Here is a 24,067-nt window from a genome sequence, read left to right as displayed (position 1 = left end):
ACCAATCCCAAAGAGAGTAGTGGGCGGGAGAGTCCGACTGTTGACGCATGCGCGGAGCGGGAAACCTGTCCTTTCTATAAGACTCCATTCAAGGTTTATAAGATGTTTAGTGCGCATGTGCTTCGATTCTTCATAATAGGTCGAAAGAAGCCAAATTCTTCAAGAAGCAGAGTGGCGCAGCGGAAGCGTGCTGGGCCCATAACCCAGAGGTCGATGGATCGAAACCATCCTCTGCTAACCTTAATTTTTTTTTCTTCCCACTTCGTCCTAAATTGTCCAAAATAATTTTAAATTCTGAAAACCCGATGCACATTTTTTTTTAGTCCTTCAGTTTGGCGCTTGGCTTATTATTCGTGCGTTTAAGACTTTAACTTTTGCATTCTGGGTATCCCTAGGGATGAATGACTGGGAAAATTGTATCTCAGAAATTTTCTTTTTTTAAAAACAAAAACAACGGGGATCCCTTTCCTTTCCCCACTTCTGCATTTGGGTTTTGTTTTCCTGGGTCTTTCCGACAGCTCTGCCTTTTCCCACCCCTATCTGGGATTCATTCTTTTTAATTTTAAATTTGAATGACCTCTTCAGTTTTTCCTCTATATTGCATTATATGGTATGCAATTTCATGGGTAAAGTTAATTTATTGATTTATTTTTTGGGTGCTATCTGAGAATTTAGTTGTGTAGAATCCGGGTTTATTTTATTGATTTTTAAAAAAAAGAAAATTCTGCTTTCCATAATAGCTGGAGGTAGAAACCCAGAAGCTGGCTCAATTGATCCATTCAGATGGGCTGCTTCTCTTTGCAGGATCTCCTGTTGGTGCCTTGATCCCTAATCTGTTTTTTTTCTTCCTTTTTATATTTAATATTTTTTTCACCTTCTGGGTTAAAATTAGTGCAGAGCCAAACGACGTCCGGTAGAGGGCGCGCTTGTCCTTCCCAATCGTTTCTTAACCCGTTTCTGATTTGCTCTCACTTTTTGCAGGAGAAAATACGGTAAATAAATTTAGCCGCAACTGGGCCAAATAAATGCAAAACAAATCCTCGCAAAACAAAGTTTTCCCAGGGTTTTGACAGGGCAAATATAGGTGATATATGTGCCCTGTCAAAACCCTGGGAAAACTTGTTTGAGGAGGGATTTATTTTACATTTTTGCAGAAACTAAAGACGCCCAGTTGAAGAATTGTCTTTGCTAGCTAAACCTGCAGCCCATTCCTCGCTATCTCTTTTATCTGTCAGTCCTATCTACCGATCTACCCATCTATATTTCCATATTCCTACCTATCCATCCCTCCATCTATATCTATCTATCCATTCATCCATTCATCCATCCATCCATCTATATCCATCCATTCATCCATATATCTGTCCACCCACCCATCGATCTATGTTTCTCTCTCTTTCTCATCTATCTGCCTACCTACCTACCCATTTATATTTCTATATTCCTATCTATCCACCTATCTATATTTCTGTCTGTCTGTCTGTCCGTCCATCCATCCCTATCTATCTGTCTATCTATCTATCCATCCATCCATCTATATTTCTCTCTCATCTATGACTATCATTAAGTGTTGTACCTTATGATTCTTGATGAACGTATCTTTTCTTTTATGTACACTGAGAGCCTATGCACCAGAGACAAATTCCTTGTGTGTCCAATCACACTTGGCCAATAAAAAAATTCTATTCTATTCTATTCTATTCTATTCTATTCTATTCTATTCTATTCTATTCTATTCTATTCTATTCTATTCTATTCTATTCATCCATCCATCCATCTATCCATATTTCTATATTCCTATCTATATTCCTATCATCTATCCATCTATTTCTGTCCATCTTTTTATCTATCTATCTACCCACCCATCTATCTTCTATCTTTATATCTATCTGTATCTATCTCTATAATCAATCTACCTAATTTTTCTTCTAATCTGTCTCTCCATCCTATTTATCTATCTATCCATCTATCTTTATTTATTTATTTATTTATTAAATTTTTATACCGCCCTTCTCCCGAAGGACTCAGGGCAGTGTACAGCCAAAGATAAAACACAATACATATACAATTAAAACCAACAATTAAAACCTAGCAAATTACAAAAGGCTGATAATTAAAAATTTAAATTTAAAATTATAAAAAATTTAAAAAACCCAATAAAAAACCCAAATTTAAGATTAAAACTATTAAAACCATTATGCCATGGATCTCATCCATCCATCCTTATCTGTCTGTCATATCTATCTCTCATCTACCCACCTACCAACTTATTTATTTATTAGATTTATTTACCCCTCATCTCGTGTACAACGAGGGTGGATGATGGCTTCTTATAGCATAAAATCCGTGTTTTTCGGTCTCGGCAACGTGAGGGAACTTCACTCCCAGAATTCCCCAGCCAGGACGGATGGACTTCAACTCCCAAAATTCTGGCTAGGAAATTCCGAAAGTTTCCAACGCATCTTCCAGGCATCAAGGTTAAGAAACGGCAGTTTAAATGTGATGTACCTGATAGGATTAATCAATCCCTCTGCAAAACACCAACGGAGAATTCCTAAATTCTTTTATTTCAACTTGGTCCTTGAAGGAGTTTGTGGCATTTAAGAAAAGCAAAATGTGTACACGTTTGCTAGGAACGAGCGGCAACTCTTAGGAAATGTGCTTGCTACCCATCTGAGTCCATGGAAGTGCGCTGGAGGCTGCTGTGTATATTTACTCAGAAGTAAATTATTCATCACCTTCATTTCCGACTAGGGGTGCTTAGAATCCCATTTGAACTACAGCTAAAACTTGAAGATTTATAGCAAAATAAGGTGGGGAAAACCTGCTTTCGAATGGATTTATGGTCTGCAGGGGATGCTCAACTTAACCGCCACAACTGAGCCCAGAAGTTCTGTTGCTAAGTGAGACTATTGTTAAAGTTAAGTTAAACTGAATTTCGCTCCGTTTTACAACCTTCCTTGCCGCAGTTGTTAAGCGAATCGCTGCAGGGGTTAAGTCAGTAGCGCCGTTGTTGAGTGAATCTGACCTCCCCCCCCCGGGAGAAGGTGACCGTCATAAATATGGGTCCGAATTTGGGATGCAACGGTCGTAAGTGGTAATTCTGAACAGTCGCTAAATGAACTGTGCTTGTAAGCAGCCTCATCTTCTTTTAACGACCCCCATAATCCCTTGCGGGGTGAAGTCGGGGCCACTGAATGGAGCTGAGTGTTTTACTGGCCAGATGCCTTTCCTGTCGCCAATGCGGAGTTTTGTTCAGCAGATACATTCTCATTGTGCCCAGAGAGAGAGAAATAGGAGCCTCTACTTAGGATCGAACTCACAGCCTCATATCTCTCTCTAGCTGTCTGTCTGTCTATCTATCTATCATTATTTATCTACCATCTATCTTTTACCAACTATGATGGGGGGTTGGACTAGATGACCTGCAAGGTCCCTTCCAACTCTGTTCTTTTATTCTGTTCAATCTCTGTTCGTTCTATCTATCTATCTATCTATCTATCTATCTATCTATCTATCTATCTATCTATCTCTATCTATCTATCTATCTATCTATCTATCTATCTATCTATCTATCTATCTATCTACCTACCTACCTATCTATCTATCTATCTATCCATTCATTATCTATCTATCTATCTATCTATCTATCTATCTATCTATCTATCTATCTATCTATCTATCTACATATCTATCTATCTATCTATCTATCTATCTATCTATCTATCTATCTATCTATCTATCTGTCATTATTTCTTTCTCCCTCCCTCCCTCCCTCCATCTCTCTCTCTCTGTCTCTCATCTATCCATCTATCTATTTTTTGCAACCGATAGCTTTGGAAATGGGGGACAGTCGCAGAATCAATCAATTCATTGCCTCCGTAACCTTAACATTGCTTTTTTTTTTCCGCCCAAAAGAGCCAAATTGCTTGCAAACGAAACAAACTGGTGAGGGGGGGAGGGAGGGAAGGAAGGAGGGGGCGAGGAAGGAATTGACATTGTTTCCACCCTCCCACCCCCCCAAAAAAGTTAGAACCCTCTTGGTGCCTGGGAAACCCTCTTTCCGCCTGGCGCCCTGCCGCGCCTCTTCCCAAAATCAGCAAAGAACAGCAAAATTGAGTTTTTAATCTGTGCCTGAGATTGCAAAGGAAAGGAATTGGGCTTAATTTAGGGTCCCAAGGGTTTTTTTTTTTGTTTTTTTTAAAGGGGGGGGACAGGAAGATGTTATCTGGGGATAAGCCTTGCCCATCAAATTCCCCCCTTGTTTTTCTGCCAGGGTGGGGAGGAGGAGGAGGAGGAGGACAGGCTGCCTGGGCAGGAAGGGGTTAAGATGCTTGACTGGTGATAGCAAAGCCCTTTGCTCGGTTCAACCAGGAGGAGGGGAGAAAAAAAAACACAACACCACCAAGACTCCAACAATCTGGAGGTTTCACTCATTCCTGCCCCGTCTGAGCTTCGGGAAGGAAGGAGAGGCGGGCACCGCAGGACTTGCTGGGCTGGGGACCTCAGGAGACGGCCAGGCGTGCCCGCCACAGAGCTGGCAGGCTGGGGAAAGCAACTTGGGCTTGATGCCTGCCTGTGCCAGAGAGGCAGATTTCCAGGAGGGGAGTGAGTAGGGGGGGGAGTCTCCCCCACCCCCAAGGCAGGGGAGTGGGCAACTTTTGGCAGATGAGCGCAGGCTGCCTTGCTTGTGTTTGAACCCCGCCGACTGCATGCCACCGCTCTCGGTGGGCTGTTGTCGAGGAAGAAATTTGGGGCAGGGGAGGAATTAAGAGTCGGGGGGGTGGTCTCTCTCTGTGGCCAGCTTGGAGCAAGAACTAGAAATCCAGGGGGGGTGGTCTCTAGAGTCAGAGAAAGGAAGGAGGGTGGGGGGCGCAGGGGCACTGCCCCATGGAGGTTGTGATGCTGGCGTGGGCACTGCTGGCCGTCTTGAGGCAGTGGGATCGGGCAGACGGCGCCAACCTCACCCTGGCCGTCGTCCTGCCACGCCACAACACCACGTACCCGTGGGCCTGGCCACGGGTCGGCCCGGCTGTCGAGCTGGCCATCCAGAAGCTAAACGCCCAGCCTGACCTCTTGCCGGGCTACACGGTGCAGCTGGTATTTGCCAGCAGCGAGAACAGTCAAGGGGTCTGTTCGGACATCACGGCCCCGCTGGCCGCCGTGGACCTGAAGATGGCTGACAACCCCCACGCCTTCGTGGGACCGGGCTGCGTCTACACTACGGCGCCCGTGGCCCGCTACACTAGACATTGGGGCCTGCCCCTGGTGACAGCGGCGGCCGAGGCCGTGGGCTTCGGCCTGAAAGGAGACGAGTTCGCCTTGGTGACCCGCACGGGGGCCAGCCACAGCAAGCTGGGCGAGTTCGGGGTCAGCCTCAGCCGGCATTTCAACTGGAGCAGCCGGGCCATGTTGCTCTACTGGGAGAACAAGACCGACGACCGGCCGTGTTTCTTCGCCGTCGAGGGTCTCTACGTCCAACTGCCCTCCGTGCACAACATGACGATCGAAGACGTCCCCTTCATGTCCACCAATTATACCGACCTGATCCGGGACATCAAGCAGAAAGCTCGGAGTAAGTTCTCCGCCGACTTTGAGGCATCCTTCCGCGCTTGACCTCTGGGAAGGAGAAGGAGCAACACGGACCCCTTTCTCTTCTCTTTTAAGGGGGTGGGGGGTGGGGAGCAGGGAAAACACTCGGCGGGTTCTCAGAGGCACTCTTGCCCAAGGTTGGTTGAGCATCTAGAGAAGGAACTCCTTGTCCTGCGGAAGGTCAGCTTGGTCGGGTGGCACCTCAAGGGTCCTGCCTTCGGGGTCTTCCTTGGACCCACGAGCCTGTTTTCCAAGCTTGAGAGGAAAGGGAGGGTGCAAAGAGTTGCCTCTGAGCATGGGCAGAAAGCTTCTGTCCACCGGGGCGTCGATGGAGAGAAAGTCGATTCCCGTATCGTAACGGTCGTAAAGTGGTCAGGTGTGATTCCCTTAACAACTTCCTTGCTTAGGAACGGAAATTCTGCGCGACTTGCTTAATAACCTCCTCGCTTAGCAACGCAAATGCTGCGCGACTTGCTTAACAACCTCCTCACTTAGCAACGCAAATTCTGTGCGACTTGCTTACCAATCTCCTCGCTTAGTGACACAAATTCTGTGCGACTTGCTTACCAATCTCCTTGCTTAGCAATGCAAGTTCTGCGCGACTTGCTTAACAACCCCCTCGCTTAGCAATGAAAATTCTGGTCTCTATTATGGACATAAGTCGAGGACTTACCCATATCAGGGGGGGATTGAGCTAAAAAAAACCCTGTGGGCCAGCTAAATTTTCTGTGGCACTCATCACCCCAAGTCCTCCTCAAACTTCCTCTCTTTCGCCTGTGTGTGTGAGTTTTGTTGTCATCTGCAAAGATGTTATTTCAGGATCTGGCTTCTTTTCTTAGGAATGTTCCCAGACGCTCCAAGCCCCCTCCCCAAAAAGGGGCTTGCAAAACCCGTAAATCTTAACTTGCAGCCCGAACAGCTGGCCGGTTGATCCTCCTGGCACGAGAAGTCAGGAAATAAATATAAATCAATTTATTAGCCCGGCCAGCCCTTGACAGAATTGGACCCCGAGGCGTAGATGGTCTCTCTCTCTCTGCATGGGTCGATCCGAAGCCTCCGTGAAGACCTTGGGATGGAGAATCATCCCAGTGGAAGAACTGATAAAGAAATATCGGTCGCTTTGTTTGGCAGAAAAATCGACTTACCCAAAAAAAAAAAAAAGAAAAAAAAAGAAAAAATGAGAATTGGATTTTTGCAGCTGGAGCTGTCCGTTTGGACTTTTGCACGGGGCAGCTTGCTTGCAAATGAGGCTCCCAAGCCAGAATTCCACAATTGTGTGTGTGTGTGTGTGTGTGTGTGTGAATTGTGTTTCTGTGCACTTGCAGGCATGTTCCTGCGTAGCCAAAGGTCCCCTCCCATTCTCCAACTCCTGCCCTTCGCTTTCGCCTGTTTCCTGCTGATTTTGAAAACTGCCCCGATAAACCGGATTGTTTGCTAAGCAGGATCTTAAGGAAGGGCGGGTCCTTTGAGGTCATCTGTCCCATCCCTGTGCGATTCAAGGCGAGAAAGTCCGGGACGAGGACTTCTTGCCTCCGTTTCCTGACCGAATTACCCAGCCTCCGTTTCCTGATTTCCAAGGATGGATAAATAACACAATAATAGTGCTATAATAATAACAGAACTCCAACAACGTGAAATTTAATAGAAAAGCAAGATTTTACACCTGGGCAGGAAAAACCAAAGGTACAAGGACAGATTAGGTGAAACCTGGCTCAGAAATAGTTACTGTGAGAAGGACCTTGGAGTCCCAGTGGACGATCCCTTAAACACAAGCCAGAAGTGTGCGGCAGCCGCCAAAAAAAAAAAGCTAATACGATCCTTGGTGGTATAAACAGAGGCATAAAATCAAAGCTACGTGAAGGATTAGCACCGCTTTGTAAAGCCTTAGTAAGGCCACACCTGGGATCCTGGATCCAGTTTTGGTTTGAGTTTGAGACTTTGGGAAAAGTGCAGAGAAGAGCAACCAAGATGATTAAAGGCCTGGAAACTTAAAACCTACAAAGAACGGGTTGCAGGATTCGGGTGTGGCCAGTCTAGAGAAAAGAAGGATTTGGGGGGGGGGACATGATAGCAGTATTTGGGGGGCTGCCACAAACAAGAGGGGTGTGTGTGTCAAATTATTCTCCAAAGCACCAGAAGGCAGGACAAGAAGCAACGGGTGGAAACGAATGCAGGAGAGAAGCAACTTGGAATTAAGGAGAAACTTAATTTCAGAGAGGAGAATTAATCAGTGGAACAGCTTGCCACTAGAAGTTGTGGGTGTGCTCCATCACTGGAAGTTTTTTAAGAAGAGACTGGACAAGTCATTGGTCTGAAGGGGTTTAGGGTTTCCTGCTTGAGCAGGGGGTTGGACTAGAAGATCTCCAAGGTCCCTTCCCACTCTATTCTGATTAAGGATGTGGGATGGATGTGGGTCCCCTTGGCATTAAACGTCACCCTGACTGTGTGGCAGCTGACGTCTCTTGCAATATTCAGCCAAAATCCTATTAAACTAAACTCAGTTTAATTAAAACTAAATTAACTAAATTAAAGTTTAAAACTTTAATTTAAACTAAACTAGTTTAATTTAAATTAAATTAAACTCAGTCAACTACTTCTTCCTTCTCCTCCTCCTCCTCCTCCTCCTCCTCCTCCTCCTCCTCATTATTATTATTATTATTATTATTATTATTATTATTATTATTATTATTATTATTATTATTATTTTGCAACGTTCTCTCCTCGGTCCGAGCAAATTTGTTGTCTCGCTTCGCCTAATGGGAGGACGCGGACGGCCACACCTTCCTGGAAACGGTTTTAATCAATTGTTCCCCGTACAATTTAAGGTTTCTGGCAAGTTGTCCCTGGTTTATTTGCTGAGGAGATTTATAGACGGCCTGGATCTGCGATGATCCGGGTCAGCTGACAGTCATAAAGGCACTGGCTCTATTTGGGGGAAATTGCGGGGGAGGCGGGGCCGAATCAATGAAAGGCAAAATATTACATACGAATCTGGAGGTTTTGGGTGTGCGTGCACATGTGCCAGGAACAGTGCAAATCCATCCATATCTCCCTCTCCCTCCCTCCCCCCCTCTCTCTCTATATATAAAATCCGTCTGTCTTCATCTCTCTCTCATATCTATTTATCATCTCTCTCCATATCTATGTATCTATGTATGTATTTCTCTCTCTCTCTCTCTTTATTCTATCTATCTTTCTGTCTGTCTTCATCTCTCTCTGTCTGTCTGTTTTCATCCCTTTCTCTCTCTCTTCTATCTCTCTCCATATCTACCTACCTACCTACCTACCTACCTACCTACCTACCTACCTACCTACCTATCTATCTATCTATCTATCTATCTATCTATCTATCTATCTATCTCCATCTCTCTCTCTCTCTCTCTCTCTATCTATCTATCTATCTGCCTGCCTGCCTACCTACCTACCTATCTATCTATCTTCTATCTCTCTCCATATCTATCTATCTATCTATCTATCTATCTATCTATCTATCTATCTATCTATCTTCTATCTCTCTCCATATCTATCTATCTATCTATCTATCTATCTATCTATCTGCCTGCCTGCCTGCCTACCTACCTATCTATCTATCTTCTATCTCTCTCCATATCTATCTATCTATCTATCTATCTATCTATCTATCTATCTATCTATCTATCTATCTATCTATCTATCTAATCTATCATTCTCTCTCTCTCTCTCTTTCTATCTATCTCCATCTCTCTCTCTCTCTCTCTCTCTCTCTCTCTCATCTATCTCTCTCCATATCTCTATCTATCTATCTATCTATCTATCTATCTATCTATCTATCTATCTATCTATCTATCTATCTATCTATCTCCATCTCTCTCTCTCTCTCTCTCTCTCTCAAAAGACTGTAGCGTGCCAAATTTTGGAATTGGCAGCCCTGCTTGGAAATAGCCGAGCCCCGCTACCCAGATTGGGAGAAGGAGTGAAAATTGCTTTCCCCCTCTCTTGCAAGTCAGCAAAACAGGAAAAAGCTGGCTCGGGGCAGGGGGCTGCTGGCGTGTGCTGGGACCCCCCCCGGGGGACAGAACTTGTCCCTTGACCTTGGTTGCCGGTGGCGGGAAGGATGCCCGGCAGGAAAATAACAGGATGTGTCTCGGCCCGAGGCCCAGCGAGTGACTGCAAAGAGGGAACGAGAGCGAAAGTCCGGCCCACCTCGCTTTGCCAGGTGTGCAGTGGGTATAAAGGGGTGCCCACCTGCCCTGGCACCTCTCTTTGGGAACGGTGGTAATGCCAGCAGCGGTTGGGAGCAGTCCTGGGCTTGCAAGGATGCATCAAACCAACATGGTCCCTAAATCATGGTTAGTTGGTTACGTCTGGGGTGCCATGTTCATTGGTGGTTTTTCCTGCTTTTTCTGCCATGGAAGTTGCAGCGAGGTTCTGGATTCGAGACAGAGAGTGGAGATTCTTACTCCTAAGGGATCTTGTGGCAGGAGTTCCGGAGGAAAATTGGACATTGTCCAAAGAAGCTTTGAGGCCTCTCCCTCCCCCCCCGGTTATTTCTTGGGGTCCGTTTCATTAAACTCCAGTAGCTTCAGAGACGTCACATTGATTCAAACTCTGAATCGTGGTTATTTTTGTAATTTGGAAAAAGCTACTTTCCCGCTGGCATAAACAAGGAGTAAGCAGTGGACGACAAACCCTTAATGGTGGTTTCTTATCCCGAGTCTCCAGGGTGAAAGCTACCCCTGGGGAAAGCTGAGGGTCTCCTTCTACAGGGAAAAAAAGTGAATTTAATTTCATTTTGGGGTGTTTTTTTTTTTTGTGACTCGCAGCAGTAACCTTGCTCGGTGAAGCAAAACGGAGTTCGTTTGAATGTTCTTTTTGGCACCGTTTTTTCCTCCTCCGCCCCAGCTGGATTTTTTTTCTCCTTGCTGCCCAGGGTTTTGCCAAGCGGGGGGTCAGGCTCTGCCCGGGCGAGGAGGGCACGTTGCTAGGTTTTTATCGTGCCTGGCAGCTCGGCTGGCCGTCCCTCCCAACGGGGGAGTCAGGGGCTGCTTCCTTGGAAAGAGTCATCCAGAAATATTTGTCAAAGTTGACAAGCCCAGAGAAAGGAGAAAGGAGAAAAGAGGAAGGAGGAAAGGAGGAAAGGGGAAGGAGGAAGGAGGAAGGAGAAAGGAGGAAAGGAGAAAGGAGAAAAGAGAAAAGAGGAAGGAGGAAAGGAGGAAAGGGGAAAGGAAAAAGAAGGAGAAAGGAAAGGAAGTGAAAAAAGAGGCCTGGAAACTGACTCATACTTATGACGGTCACAGCTACCCAGGGTCACGTGATCTCCTTTTGCCACCTTCTGCCAAACAATCGTGTGACTCACTTAAGCAGGAATCCACTGAACATATATTATATATATATATATAATCTATCTAGCGCTCTCTCTCTCTCGCTCTCTCCATCTATCACCTATGTCTATTATTTGTATCTATCTATCTATCCTTCCATCTATCAAACTCTTATTATCTATTTAACATCTACATATCTATTATTATCTTCCCCCTTCTCTTTTTTATCACCTCTATCTTTCTATCCCTCCATCTCTGTCAAATTCTATCATCTGTGCATTTATCTGTCTTTGTCTATGTGTCTGTCTGTCTCCATCCATCCATCCATCCATCCATCCATCCATCCATCCATCCATCCATCCATCCATGTCTGTCTGTCTGTCTGTCTGTCTGTCTGTCTGTCTGTCTGTCTATCTATCTATCTATCTATCTATCTATCTATCTATCTATCTATCTATCTATCTATCTATCTACCGCCTATGTCTATTATTTATCATCTGTATCTATCTATCCTTCCATCTCTCTATCAAACTCTATCATCTATTTATCATCTATGTATCTATTATTCTTCCCCCTTTTCTTATTTATCACCTCTATCTAGCTGTCTGTCTATCTTTCTATCCCTACATCTCTATCAAACTCTATCATCTGTGCATTTATCTCTCTTTGTCTATGTGTCTGTCTCCATCCATCCATCCATCCATCCATCCATCCATCCATCCATCCATCCATCCATCCATCCATCCATCCATGTCTGTCTGTCTGTCTGTCTGTCTGTCTGTCTGTCTGTCTGTCTGTCTGTCTGTCTGTCTGTCTATCTATCTATCTATCTATTTATCATCTATGTATCTATTATTCTTCCCCTTCTCTTATTTATCACTTCTATCCAGCTGTCTGTCTATCTTTCTATCCCTCCATCTCTATCAAACTCTATCATCTATGCATTTATCTGTCTTTGTCTATGTATCTGTCTGTCTCCATCCATTCTCTCTCTCTCTCTGCCTGTCTGCCTACCTACCTTTCTATCTATCTATCTATCTATCTATCTATCTATCTATCTATCTATCTATCTATCTATCTATCTAACTATCAATCATCTATCCATCCATCCATCCATCCATCCATCCATCCATCCATCCATCCATCTATCTATCTATCTATCTATCTATCTATCTATCTATCTATCTATCTATCTATCTATCTATCTTTTCTTTTACGGCTGACAGAGCAGGGACCAAAGATTGCGAACTGGGCAGGGAGTCCCGAAACCGGATCAGATCCAAACCTCCCAACTCTTTAACGACATACCGGAAGGGCCGGGGACGATGGGCTTTGTCGTCCGATCTCTGACACCCTCGGGAGTGATGGTGGGGAGAGCATCCTCCTATGAACCGAACGCAAAGGATTTTAAAGACACCCCCCCTCGTCCCTCCAGCCCCTCGGCTCTTCCACCCCAGGGTCTCCCCTTGTGCCGATGTGTGAGTTCGTTGTGCTACTTCCTCCGCAGTTGTGTACGTCTGTTGCGCGCCGGACATCTTCCGCGCACTGATGCTCCAGGCGCACCGCGAAGGGCTGACCACGGGCGAATATGCCTTCTTCTACATCGATCTCTTCGGTACCAGCCTCCGGAGCTCCCAATTTCCCGACCGGACGCTTCCTTGGAGACGCGGCGATGGGAATGACGGGGCAGCCCGTGAGGCCTACAAGGTGAGTGCGGGGCAGCCACGCTTCTTCGGCCCATCCTGGTTCAGAACCGCATGTCCGAATGCGGCCGGGAGACGGAGAGTTTAGTTTCCAGGTGTAATTTTGGTGCCAGCCAGGGGGTTGAGTTTTGAACAGCCACAACGTTGGCTTAGATTCGGGGGTTGTTGCTAAGCAGGTTAGGGCATCGTTTCGGCTCCTTTGGTGGTGGTCCATGGTGCAGTAGCAAGGGTAGAGGGTCTCCTGCTTGAGCAGGGGGCTGGACTAGAAGACCTCCAAGGTCCCTTCCATCACTTTTATTCTGTTATTCTCCTTTCCTTTCCTTTCCTTTCCTTTCCTTTCCTTTCCTTTCCCTTTTTCTTTTCTTTTCCTTTCCTTTTTTCCTTTTTTCCTTTTTTCCTTTTTTCCTTTCTTCCTTTCTTCCTCTCCTTTCTTTTCTTTTCCTTTCCTTTCCTTTCCTTTCCTTTCCTTTCCTTTCCTTTCCTTTTTTCCTTTTTTCTTCTCCTTTCCTTTTTTCCTTTCTTCCTTTCTTCCTTTTTTCCTCTCCTTTCCTTTCCTTTCCTTTCCTTTCCTTTCCTTTTTCCCTTTCTTCCTTTCTTCCTTTCTTCCTTTTTTCCTCTCCTTTCCTTTCCTTTCCTTTCCTTTCCTTTCCTTTCCTTTCCTTTCCTTTCCTTTCCTTTCCATCCATCATCTCCTTCCTTCCTTCCTTCCTTCCTTCCTTCCTTCCTTCCTTCCTTCCTTCCTTCCTTCCACTATTTATTTATTTATTAGATTTTTATACCGCCCTTCTCCCGAAGGACTCAGGGCGGTGTACAGCCAAATAAAACCCACAATATACACATTAAAACAAGATTTAAACCGAACATATTACAGAGACAGCCAGAATTTAAAACAATTTAAAACCCTAAAATATAAATAGCCCCAATTAAAAATTTAATAAAACTTTTAAGCCAGTCCCGCTTGAATAAATAGATGCGTTTTCAGCTCACGGCGAAAGGTCCGAAGATCGGGCACTTGACGTAAACCAGGGGGAAGTTCGTTCCAAAGCGTAGGAGCTCCAACAGAGAAGGCCCTTCCCCTGGGGGCCGCCAGCCGACATTGCTTGGCGGACGGCACCCTGAGAAGGCCCTAGAGGTTTTCAAGAACAGACTGGACAACCATTTGTCTGGAATAGTTTAGGGCCTACTGCTTGAATGGGGCTGGACTAGAAGACCTCCAAGGTCCCTTCCAATACTTTTATTCTCTTATTCTGCTATACTTGTTTCTTTCTTTCTTTCTTCCTCCCTCCCTCCCTCCTTTCTTTCCTCCTTTCTTCCTTCCCCTGTCCCTCCCTCCCTCCCTTCTCCCTGGAGGATTTCAAGAAGGGACTGGACAGTTGTTTGTCTGATATGATCTAAAGTTCTCCTGCTTGACCAGGGGGCTGGATTAGAAGACCTTCAAGGTCCCTTCCAGCTCAATTCTATTCTAAAGATTCTGGAGCTTTCCCCCCCCCCTCCAACCCCCCCAAAAAAAACCCTGCAAGAAAACTTTGATGCAATTGAGCAGGGGTTTTGAATTCCGATTCTTGCTTTGGAGAGGAGGTCCCCAGGCCGGGGACGAGGGGTTGTGGAGTGACCGGAAGGGGCTTGCCCACCGCCAGCCTGGCCTGCTTTTCTCTCCTCTGGCCTTGTTTGAAAGAAAGGAAGGAAGTGAGATAAATTGCCCGGATGTTGAAGCCCGGCAGGTTTTGCAGCTATTAATAAACCCCCGTTGAGCTAAAAGTTGCTCTTTTAAACTTAAAAAGGAGATGATTTTGGAGTAGGGGGAGGCAGTTTGAGAAGCTGAAAAGAGTTTTAAAAGGTGACCAGACCGTTTCTGGAAAGGCTGATCCGTGGCCGTTTTTCCGTCCCTCGTTCCGTAGAACCTCCAGCCTCAGGGGCAGTATATCAGGCTGAGTTTTGCAAGCGATAAACGGAAGCCCAGAAACCCCACCTCCAAAGAAAACTAGTTCATCATCCCACCAAGGGGCAAAAGTCTTAATTTTGGATGATTTTTCCCCGGGCCATCTCGAAGTGACCATCCTGTGTTTTGTCTCCTGGTCGCTAAACAAACGGTTATAAAGTTGAGGACTACTACCCACAGCGAGGGGTTTCCCGGCCCAGACACGGGGTTGGATTGGACGACGTCTCTTAATTTCCATGCTTTCTGCGATTCTACGGAGGATCTCGCCTGCAAAACGGCTCCGTGGAGCCTCCATGGGTGGGGAAAGTCTACCTGACCCCATGGGATGGTGGGGCAATAGTGGGGAAACTTGGGGAAGTCACCGAGTGACATAAATCCAAAATCGGGGATGGGTGGGTTTGTGCCAAAGTTTTTGGGGGGTTCAAAACTCCCGCTGGTTCGGCTGTCGGGGAGGGATGATGGGAGTTGTAGTCTTGAAACAGGTTGGTGGGCTCGAGTTAATGATGCTAGATAATCTCTCCCCCCCAACACACAATATTGGGGTGAAGTCATTTTGTCCTGCCTCCCTCTTGACCCCCCCCCAACCAGGCTGTCATGCTCATCACCTACGCCGAACCCCAAAATCCTGAATACCGCCAGTTTCTCCAGCACGTCAAACGTACCTCCCAGGAGCAGTTTAACTTCACCGTGGAAGACGGACTGGTAAGGAGGAGACGAGGCAAAACGTAGAATAGTAGACTTGGAAGGGACCTTAGAGGTCTTCTAGTCCAGCCTCCTGCTGTAAGAGCAGGGGGGGGGAAAAAAACCAACCCCACATATTTTTCTTTCTTTCAATATTGGGGGCTGAAAAGTGGCGATCCTCGAACTCGGAACCTAACGCCGGGCTCGATTTCCAGCCTGGGTTTCTCCCACTCGGTCTTGAACCTCCAGGCAGGTTTTTAACCACCGTCGGTGGAGGAAACGATGCTGGCTTGTTCCCCTTGGCTCGGCCACGCATCCCAGGTGGAAATGAGGCCACCCAGCGATCCATCTCTTTTCGAGAGGAGCGCGAAGAAGGAACCCAAGTAGGCGAGGTTGGGCGTCGTGACTTCCTGCCACAATCTTGGGGCCGGTGCAAAGCCGTCATTTCTCCTTTTTTGTGCCCTTGGGAGTGGATTTTGGGGCGCACCGGGGTCTTGGAATCAAATCCCTCACACGCCTGACTTGGTGTTCCCCTTCCCTGCCCGGCTCTCGAAGCAGTGAGTTCGATCCCCCTCTTTCCCAGCTTTTTCCATCCCTGGATCCTGAAAAAAATCTCTACGTTTTCCAGGAAAATTTCATCGCGGGAGCGTTTCACGACGGAGTAATGCTTTACGCCCAGGCGGTAAACGAGACGTTGGCGCAGGGCGGCTCTCTCGCCAACGGCACGGCCATCACACTCCAGATGCGTAACCGGACTTTCTATGGTCAGTATCCCTGGATATTTTTTTAAAGGTGGGTGGGTGAGGAAGGGGACATTTTTTGGGGGGGGGGGGGAGGAGATTATAGAGACCCTTCAGAGGGGTCCAGGTTGGGTCTCCATCCTTAAGACGGGTGGAGGGGGGGAAATATTTTGGGGTGGCACCAATCCGCTGTCGGAGTCTATAATTTAGGGGTCGAAACATCCCTGCGTGTTGGGTGTATGTGTGTATGTGTGTCTCCAATGGCAAACAGGCTTAGAATCCGTCAGGAGGGGACCTCGAGAGGTCATCCAGCCTGACCCTCCGCTGATGGGTGCGACCCCCCCACCCCCAGTCCCCAGAATGGTGATTCTCATTTTGTCCTCTTGGCGTTCTTAAATCGATCAGTGTTTTACCTCATAAAATAAAAATGGAGACATTTTAAAAGGTTTATTGGAGGTTGAAGACCCTTTGGGGCGGGGGGGGTGTCTGTCTCTTTGCAGGTGGAAATTTCTGACATTTGAAGGTTTGGGGTTGTTGTTGTTATTATTATTATTATTATTATTACACAAAATGACAGTATACACAGCAAACGAGATAACTATGCTGGATTTCGTATCACAGCGCTAGTCGAACACTTTATTATTATTATTATTATTATTATTATTATTATTATTATTATTATTATTATTATTATTATTATTATTAAAAATCTGCTTTGCAGGGATCACGGGGCCCATGCGGATCGATCAGAATGGGGACCGGGAAATGGATCACTCCCTCTGGGATCTGGATCCAGCCAAGGGAGAGTTTGAGGTTAGTGGAATGGCGGGGAAAAAAAAAACTTGGCTTGGAGTTGCAGAGACCCACCCGGGATTTGGATCCAATCAAAGAAATGCCTACGCTGTTCTAGAAAAATCTTTCAACTCCCAGAATCCCCCAGCCAGCATGCTTTAAGAGGAATGGACTTTAATTCCCAGAATCCCCCAGCCAGCCTGCTTTATGATGGGTGGACTTCAACTCCCAGAATCCCCCAGCCAGCATGCTTTAAGATGGGTGGACTTCAACTCCCAGAATCCCCCCAGCCAGCATGCTTTAAGAAGGGTGGACTTCCACTCCCAGAATCCCCCAACCTGCCTGCTTTAGAGTGGACTTCCACTCCCAGAATCCCCCAGTCAAAGGACTGGCTGGGGAATTCTGGGAGTTGATGTCCACCCCTCTTAATACCATTGAGTTAAGGTTACCAAGTCCCAAATACTAATAATTAATAATAATAATAACCTCTTTTCCCTTCTGTTTTTTTTCTCTCTCTCTCTCTCTGCAGATCGTGGCCAATTACAACGGGACCACCAAAAAAATCGAAATGATCCCTGGGAAAAGGATCCACTGGCCAGGCAACGCCATACCGAGAGACGTGCCCTTCTGCGGTTTTGAGAATAACAACCCACTTTGTCAGAAAGGTGTGCAGCTTTGGAGATGCCCTGGAAAGAAACATGCACGAAATGGGTTTGAGCCGCTAGACTGCGGAACTCCCTTCCACTTGAATTGTGGAATGGGGCCAGGGACCAAGATATATCAAATATAGATGTAATATGTTTGGGTGGGGGGGATTTAAATCGTCTTGGTTGAGCCGTCTTGGAAGATTTGGGGTTTGTTTTTCATTGGTTTAAATTTTGATCACGGACGCCACCAAATTGGGATCGGCTTCCTCTGTTTTTGTTTTTATTTATTTTTCCTTCTCCCTCCCAGCTTCTTTTTCCTTGCTGGAGATCTTGTCGCTTGTGATGACGTTGTTTCTGTTCGGCATCATCGTCACGGCTTTCTTTGCCTACCGGTGAGTTTGCGGAGTTGATCCCACCCGGTGGAAAATGGATTATTATGCTTCGGGTCTGGGATCCACTTGATTTTCAGGCAGGATATTCATGACTGGTTGATCCCAGACAGGTCTTCTTCAGTTCCCCCAATGTTTGTTCATGCAAAGCTAATTCTAAGCGATGCATTTAAAATGAAGCCAATTCTGAGAAATGCAGTTTTAAAGCAAAGCCAATTTTGAATGAAGCCTTTAAAACAAAGCCAGTTCCGAGCGATGCATATTAAAGCAAAATCAATTCGGATCAATGCAGTTTTAAAGCAAAGTCAATTCTGAATGAAGCCTTTAAAATGAAGCCAATTCCGAGCAATGCAGATTAAAGCAAAATCAATTTGAATCAATGCAGTTTTAAAGCAAAGCCAATTCTGAATGAAGCCTTTAATAATAATAATAATAATAATAATAATAATAATAATAATAATAATAATAATAATAATAATAATAATAATATTTTAATTTGTATACCGCCCTTCTCCCGAAGGACTCAGGGCGGTGAACAGCCATATAAAAACAACAATCAAAACACACAATACAAATAAAACAATAGTTAAAAAACTTATTAAATTTGGCTATTATTGAATTTTTAAATTTCATTTAAAATGAAGCCAATTCTGAGCGATGCAGATTAAAGCAGAATCAATTCAGATCAATGCAGTTTAAAGCAAAGCCAATTCTGAATGAAGCCTTTAAAATGAAGCCAATTCTGATTAATGCAGGTTAAATCAAAGTCAATTCTGAGCGATGCATTGAAAACGAAGCCAATTCTAATTAATTCAGTTTAAAGTAAAGTCAATTCCGAGTGAAGCATTGAAAATGAAGCCAATTCTGAACAATGCAGTTTTAAGGAAAGTCCATTCCGAGGGAAGCATTTAAAACAAAGCCATTTCTGATTAATGCAGTTTAAAGCAAAGCCAGTTCTGAATGATGCATTTAAAACAAAGCCAGTCCCGAGCTGTTAATTAACGGGAAGATTTTATGAAATGGGTTGGGTAGCGATGGGGGGAAATCTGAAGTCACTGTCTGAACTGGTTGTGGCAGGATCACCTGTTTGCAAAATAAAAAAAAGGAAGAAAATTGAGGGACAGGCCAACCATACCTTCTGCCTTGGCGTGTTTCCCCGACGCCGTTATAGGAAAATGAAGTTGGAAAAGGAGCTGGCTTCCGAATTTTGGCGTGTCAGCTGGGAGGACGTGCAGTCGAGCAACCTGGAGAAAAATTTACGCAGCATGGGTAGCAAAGTCACACTCTCGCTGGTGCGTACCCCGCCTTTGTCGGTCTCCGACAGATTCTTTGCGGATTTCGAATTTCTTTTAAGATGTGATTTTTGGCTCCAGACTGGGCCTCCCCTGCCTGGCTGGATAGCTCTTTCCACATGTATTTCCTTGGTGCAATGCATACAACCACCCCTTTGAGGTAGGCCATCACATCCCTTGTCGGTTGCAAAACAGGTCTGGTTTGTGGCCAAACCCCCCCTCCCCCCCCAGATCAAACCCCCCAAAATTCAGAGGCTGGAATTTCTTCTCAAAAGCTCAGAAAGATGCAAAAGCTTGATAATTTTTGGGGTGGGGGGTTTATCTCCTGCAAAAAGGGGCTTGTCCTCATCGCTTCCCCCCCCCGCTCCTCTTTTCTTTAGAGAGGTTCAAATTATGGATCTTTGCTGACCACCGAAGGACAATTCCAGGTTTACGCCAAGACCGCTTATTACAAAGTAAGCTTCGTCTCCGATGGTTGTTGTCGGAAAATGGGGAAGGCCCTGGGTTTGAGGGCTACTCCTACATGGGGGGGGTCTTTGTGGGGGGGATCTCTTCTTTTTCCCCCAACACTGGGTCACCCACCTCTTTTTTTTCCCCAGGGGAACCTCGTGGCCGTGAAGCACATGAACCGGAAGCGCATCGATCTAACACGAGACGTTTTGTTTGAGCTGAAACACGTAATTATATTTTATTCTTCCTTCTCTCTCTTTTTTTCTCTATCCACCTGCCACTCTATCTCTCTCTGTCTCTCTCTGTCTCTCCTTCCTTCCTTCCTTCCTTCCTTCCTGTCTCTATTGTTATATCTTCTATCTATCTATCTATCTATCTATCTATCTATCTATCTATCTATCTATCTATCTATCTATCTATCCCTTCCTTCCTTCCTTCTTTCCGTCCTGTCTCTATTGTTATATATTCTTTCTTTCTTTCTTTCTTTCTTTCTTTCTTTCTATCTATCCATCCATCCATCCATCCATCCATCCCTTCCTTCCTTCCTTCTTTCTCTCTTTATTTATCTTTCTATCATCTACCTTTTCCTTCCTTCCTTCCTTCCTTCCTTCCTTCCTGCCTGCCTGCCTGCCTCTATTGTTATATCTTCTCTATCTCTATCTATCTATCTATCTATCTATCTATCTATCTATCTATCTATCTATCTATTTCTATCTATCTATCCCTTCCTTCCTTCTTTCCTTCCTGTCTCTATTGTTATATATTCTTTCTTTCTTTCTTTCTTTCTTTCTTTCTTTCTTTCTTTCTTTCTTTCTTTCTATCTATCCATCCATCCATCCCTTCCTTCCTTCCTTCTTTCTCTCTTTATTTATCTTTCTATCATCTACCTTTTCCTTCCTTCCTTCCTGCCTGCCTCTATTGTTATATCTTATCTATCTATCTATCTATCTATCTATCTATCTATCTATCTATCTATCTATCTATCTATCTCTTCCTTCCTTCCTGTCTGTATTGCTCTCTCTCTTCCACCCCTTCCTTCTTTTCCCCTCCCTTTTTCTTTCCTTCTTTTTCTTTCTTCATTCTACTTTTCCTCCCTCCTTCCCCCCACTTCCTCTTTCCCTCCCTCCTTTCCCCCCCTCTCCTTTTTTCCTCTCCTCCTTTCCTCCTCTCCCTTCCCAAGGATCATCCAGGAGGCAGCTGGGCAGCCTCAACCGGCTCCTTAGCAGGAAGGAAAGAGCAGTGGGGGAGGGGGCTAAAGGAGGTGGGGGGGCGCCTGGCACCCCCCCCTTGCACCAGGGCGCCTGACTCATTAGCGAGGAAGCAGGAGGCCGATAGCCATCTGCTCCCCCCTTAATGAACTGTGGGGTGTCTACGCTGGAGAAGGCGAGTCGCTCAGCCAGCGGTCCATCCGTCCGCAAGGAAGGAGATAAGCCAGGATGAGACCTGGACAGACACAATGGCTGGGGATTAGCAGCCGGGCGGAAGGGGAAGCGGAGTCTTGCACTAGTTGGTTTTGGGGGTGACCCGGAGCCCACCGGTGACGTGAGGGAGAAGGAGTCCAGCCCTTCCCCGGTCAGACGGTTGGCCTTCGCTTGGAGGGCATCCAAAACCCGTCTGTGCATTGGTGGCGAAGGTGCCCATTCTTCCAACCCTGCCACGGAAAACACCTCTGGATCCAACATCGATGATTTCATGCCACCAACAAGCCAACATGCCACAGCTTAAGTTTAAACACCAAGGGAAGGGCTCAGTTTCCCCCAGGGAACGCCGGGTTTGTAAACTGGGTTCCCTCCAGGCAAACCTGCAAACCTGAGTTTGAAAACTAGGTTTCCCCCAGGTGACGTGTAAAACTGGGTCTATAAACTAGGCTTCCTCCAGGCGACGTGCAAAACTGGGTTTGAAAACTAGGTTTCCTCCAGGCGACATGCAAACCTGGGTTTGAAAACTAAATTTCGTCCAGGCGACGTGGAAAGCTGGGTTTGAAAATTAGGTTTCCTCCAGGCGACGTGCAAAGCTGGGTTTGAAAACTAGGTTTCCCCCAGGTGACGTGTAAAATTGGGTTTATAAACTAGGTTTCCCCTAAGGTCCCTTCCAAGTTTATGATTCTCCTAACTATCCGATGGGGAGGAAGGGAAAGACGATCTTGGATTCAGTAACATCCCCTTTCGATAGAGCTATCCAATCCATTCTCTTCCTCCCCTGGCTTCTCACTTGTTGGGCTGAGGAGAAGTCCTCTGCCCATGTACCGAGTGCAAACCCACATTTCTTAGCGGGGCTTAAGTTCGTTAAGTTATTCTAAGTTTTCTAAGCGGACTCGCAATGTTCCAGAGAGGGATTTGCAAACGTGGCAAAGGTGGGTGTGTGTACACTACCAAAACCAAATTATTATTTTTTTCCCCTCTTCCCTCCTCTTCCTCCTCCTCCTCTTCCTCTCCAGATGAGGGATGTCCAGAACAAACATTTGACTCGTTTCATCGGCGTCTGCATCGACCCCCCGAATATCTGCGTCTTGACGGAGTATTGCACCCGGGGGAGCCTGCAGGTACCCTGGGGGTGGGAGGGCGAAAAAGGGGGATCAGGAAAAGAGGAAGGGTGAAGGAGGAGAGGAAAAAGGAGGGAAGGGGGGAGGAGCGTGCATGTTATGTCGGAGAAGGGGCCCCGAGGCGAAGCCTTCTGGCATTTTTCTCTTCCTCCTCTCCCTTATCCGCCCTTTTTAAAAATTATTTTCATTCCGAAGAAGAGGTAAACGAAGGGTCAAGAGGGATTCATTAAAAAAAAAAAACAACCCTAGACTCTAGCAATTTTTATTTTTTTATTTTTTTATTGGGGGAAGGACGGTTTATCTCTCTGGCTTGGAAGAATAACAGAATCACAGAGTCGGGAGGGAGGGAAGGAGCTCAGAGGTCTTCTAGTCTGACCCCCCCGCTCAGAATATAGAATAATAAGAGTTGGAAGGGACCTCGGAGGTCTTCTAGTCTGACCCATTGCTCACAATATAGAATAATACAGTTGGGAAGGGACCTTGGAGGTCTTCTAGTCTGACCCTCTGCCCAGAATACAGGATAACGGAGTTGGAAGGGACCTCGGAGGTCTTCTAGTCTGACCCGTTGCTCACAATATAGAATAATACAGTTGGGAAGGGACCTCGGAGGTCTTCTAGTCTGACCCTCTGCCCAGAATACAGGATAACGGAGTTGGAAGGGACCTTGGAGGTCTTCTAGTCTGACCCGTTGCTCATAATATAGAATAATGCAGTTGGGAAGGGACCTCGGAGGTCTTCTAGTCTGACCCCCTGCTCAGAATATAGAATAACAGAGTTGGGAAGGGACCTTGGAGGTCTTCTAGTCTGACCCGTTGCTCACAATATAGAATAATACAGTTGGGAAGGGACCTCGGAGGTCTTCTAGTCTGACCCGTTGCTCACAATATCCCACCCGTCCTATTTTCTCTCTGCTTTTAGTCTCTGGATTTAGGGACCAGCCTCCAGTGGCGTCTTTCCTCGGCTGAGGAATGGGCCATGCCATCTCGAGTCCTGCTGGGCACGGGGCCAAGGCGGGGGTGGGCGGGCAGGCAGGCGGGCGGGCGGAGGGGTGGGCAGGCGAGAATTTTTAATTAAAAAAGGACAGGGTGGGGGGGGGAAGCTTTAAAAAAAACAACCCACAAATTCTCCCCTGGCTGGTAGAGAGGAGCCAATTCTAGAGAAGTGATTTATGGCACGTGGGACGACTTGCATTTGTGTGTCAAAGGACAGCGATTTCTACATGCGGGAGGTTTCCGGCTGGCTGCTGCAGATAAATTGGGCAAAAGAAAGGCAGAGAAGAAATAAAACAAAACAAAAGGAGAAAAGGACACACAACTAACTGGGGGGGGGGGAACGAGGGAGAGGTTGTCAGAGAAAAGAGAATATTGGATTTTTAAAAAATTATTAGTGTTATTTTTTCCAGGCCCAAACGCAGAAGCTGGAAGGTTCATAATAACCCCCCAAGGCTCTTTGGAAATCCAGTTTGGAAGAGACAGTTTGGTTTTAACTCTTTACTGGAGTTTCTTGCGTGTAGAATGATAGATAGATAGATAGATAGATAGATAGATAGATAGATAGATAGATAGATAGATAGATAGATAGATAGATCTTTAGCATTTTACATTGCTATTTTCTCCGTTTATCTCCTTTTTTTTTTTTTAGGAGATAGGGGAAAAAGCAATGTAAAGTGCTTTTATCTATAAGTGCAATGTATCTGAATATATATCTTATCATCTATCTGTGTGTATATGTGTGTGTGTATCTATCTATCATCTATCTTCTATTTATCATCCATCTATCTACCTAGCAACCTACCTGCCTACCTACCTACGTATCTCTGTCAGTCTGTCTGTCTATCTATCTATCTTTCTATCTACCTACCTATCATCCATCCCTCCATCCCTCTGTCCATCTATCTATCTATCTATCTATCTATCTATCTATCTATCTATCTATCTATCTATCTATCTATCTATCTATCTATCTATCATCCATCTCTCTATCTCTATCTCTCCATCCAT

General features: G+C 45.7%; 1 protein-coding gene and 1 non-coding gene across 2 annotated transcripts in view; both read left to right on the top strand.

Moving 5' to 3' along the window:
• The first annotated feature begins 165 nt into the window (after positions 1–165).
• Positions 166–237, top strand: TRNAM-CAU (transfer RNA methionine (anticodon CAU)). Its single transcript has one exon. It is a non-coding gene; the product is annotated as a tRNA-Met (tRNA).
• A 4,161-nt stretch (positions 238–4,398) lies between these two features.
• NPR1 (natriuretic peptide receptor 1) overlaps positions 4,399–24,067 on the top strand; it is a 30,354-nt gene continuing 10,685 nt past the window's right edge. The window contains exons 1-11 of the mRNA XM_058160532.1: positions 4,399–5,575; positions 12,400–12,599; positions 15,123–15,236; positions 15,844–15,979; positions 16,677–16,768; positions 17,277–17,412; positions 17,702–17,786; positions 18,955–19,075; positions 19,456–19,530; positions 19,675–19,752; positions 21,963–22,067. Of these exons, the coding sequence (XP_058016515.1) occupies positions 4,891–5,575; positions 12,400–12,599; positions 15,123–15,236; positions 15,844–15,979; positions 16,677–16,768; positions 17,277–17,412; positions 17,702–17,786; positions 18,955–19,075; positions 19,456–19,530; positions 19,675–19,752; positions 21,963–22,067 (1,827 nt within the window). The 5' untranslated portion in view covers positions 4,399–4,890. The remainder of the gene's footprint in view (positions 5,576–12,399; positions 12,600–15,122; positions 15,237–15,843; positions 15,980–16,676; positions 16,769–17,276; positions 17,413–17,701; positions 17,787–18,954; positions 19,076–19,455; positions 19,531–19,674; positions 19,753–21,962; positions 22,068–24,067) is intronic.

Source organism: Ahaetulla prasina, chromosome 17 (assembly GCF_028640845.1).
Source record: "Ahaetulla prasina isolate Xishuangbanna chromosome 17, ASM2864084v1, whole genome shotgun sequence".
Lineage (NCBI taxonomy): Eukaryota > Metazoa > Chordata > Lepidosauria > Squamata > Colubridae > Ahaetulla > Ahaetulla prasina.
The sequence above is the reverse complement of the archived record's forward strand: the minus strand, read 5'-3'. Positions and strand labels throughout refer to the sequence as shown.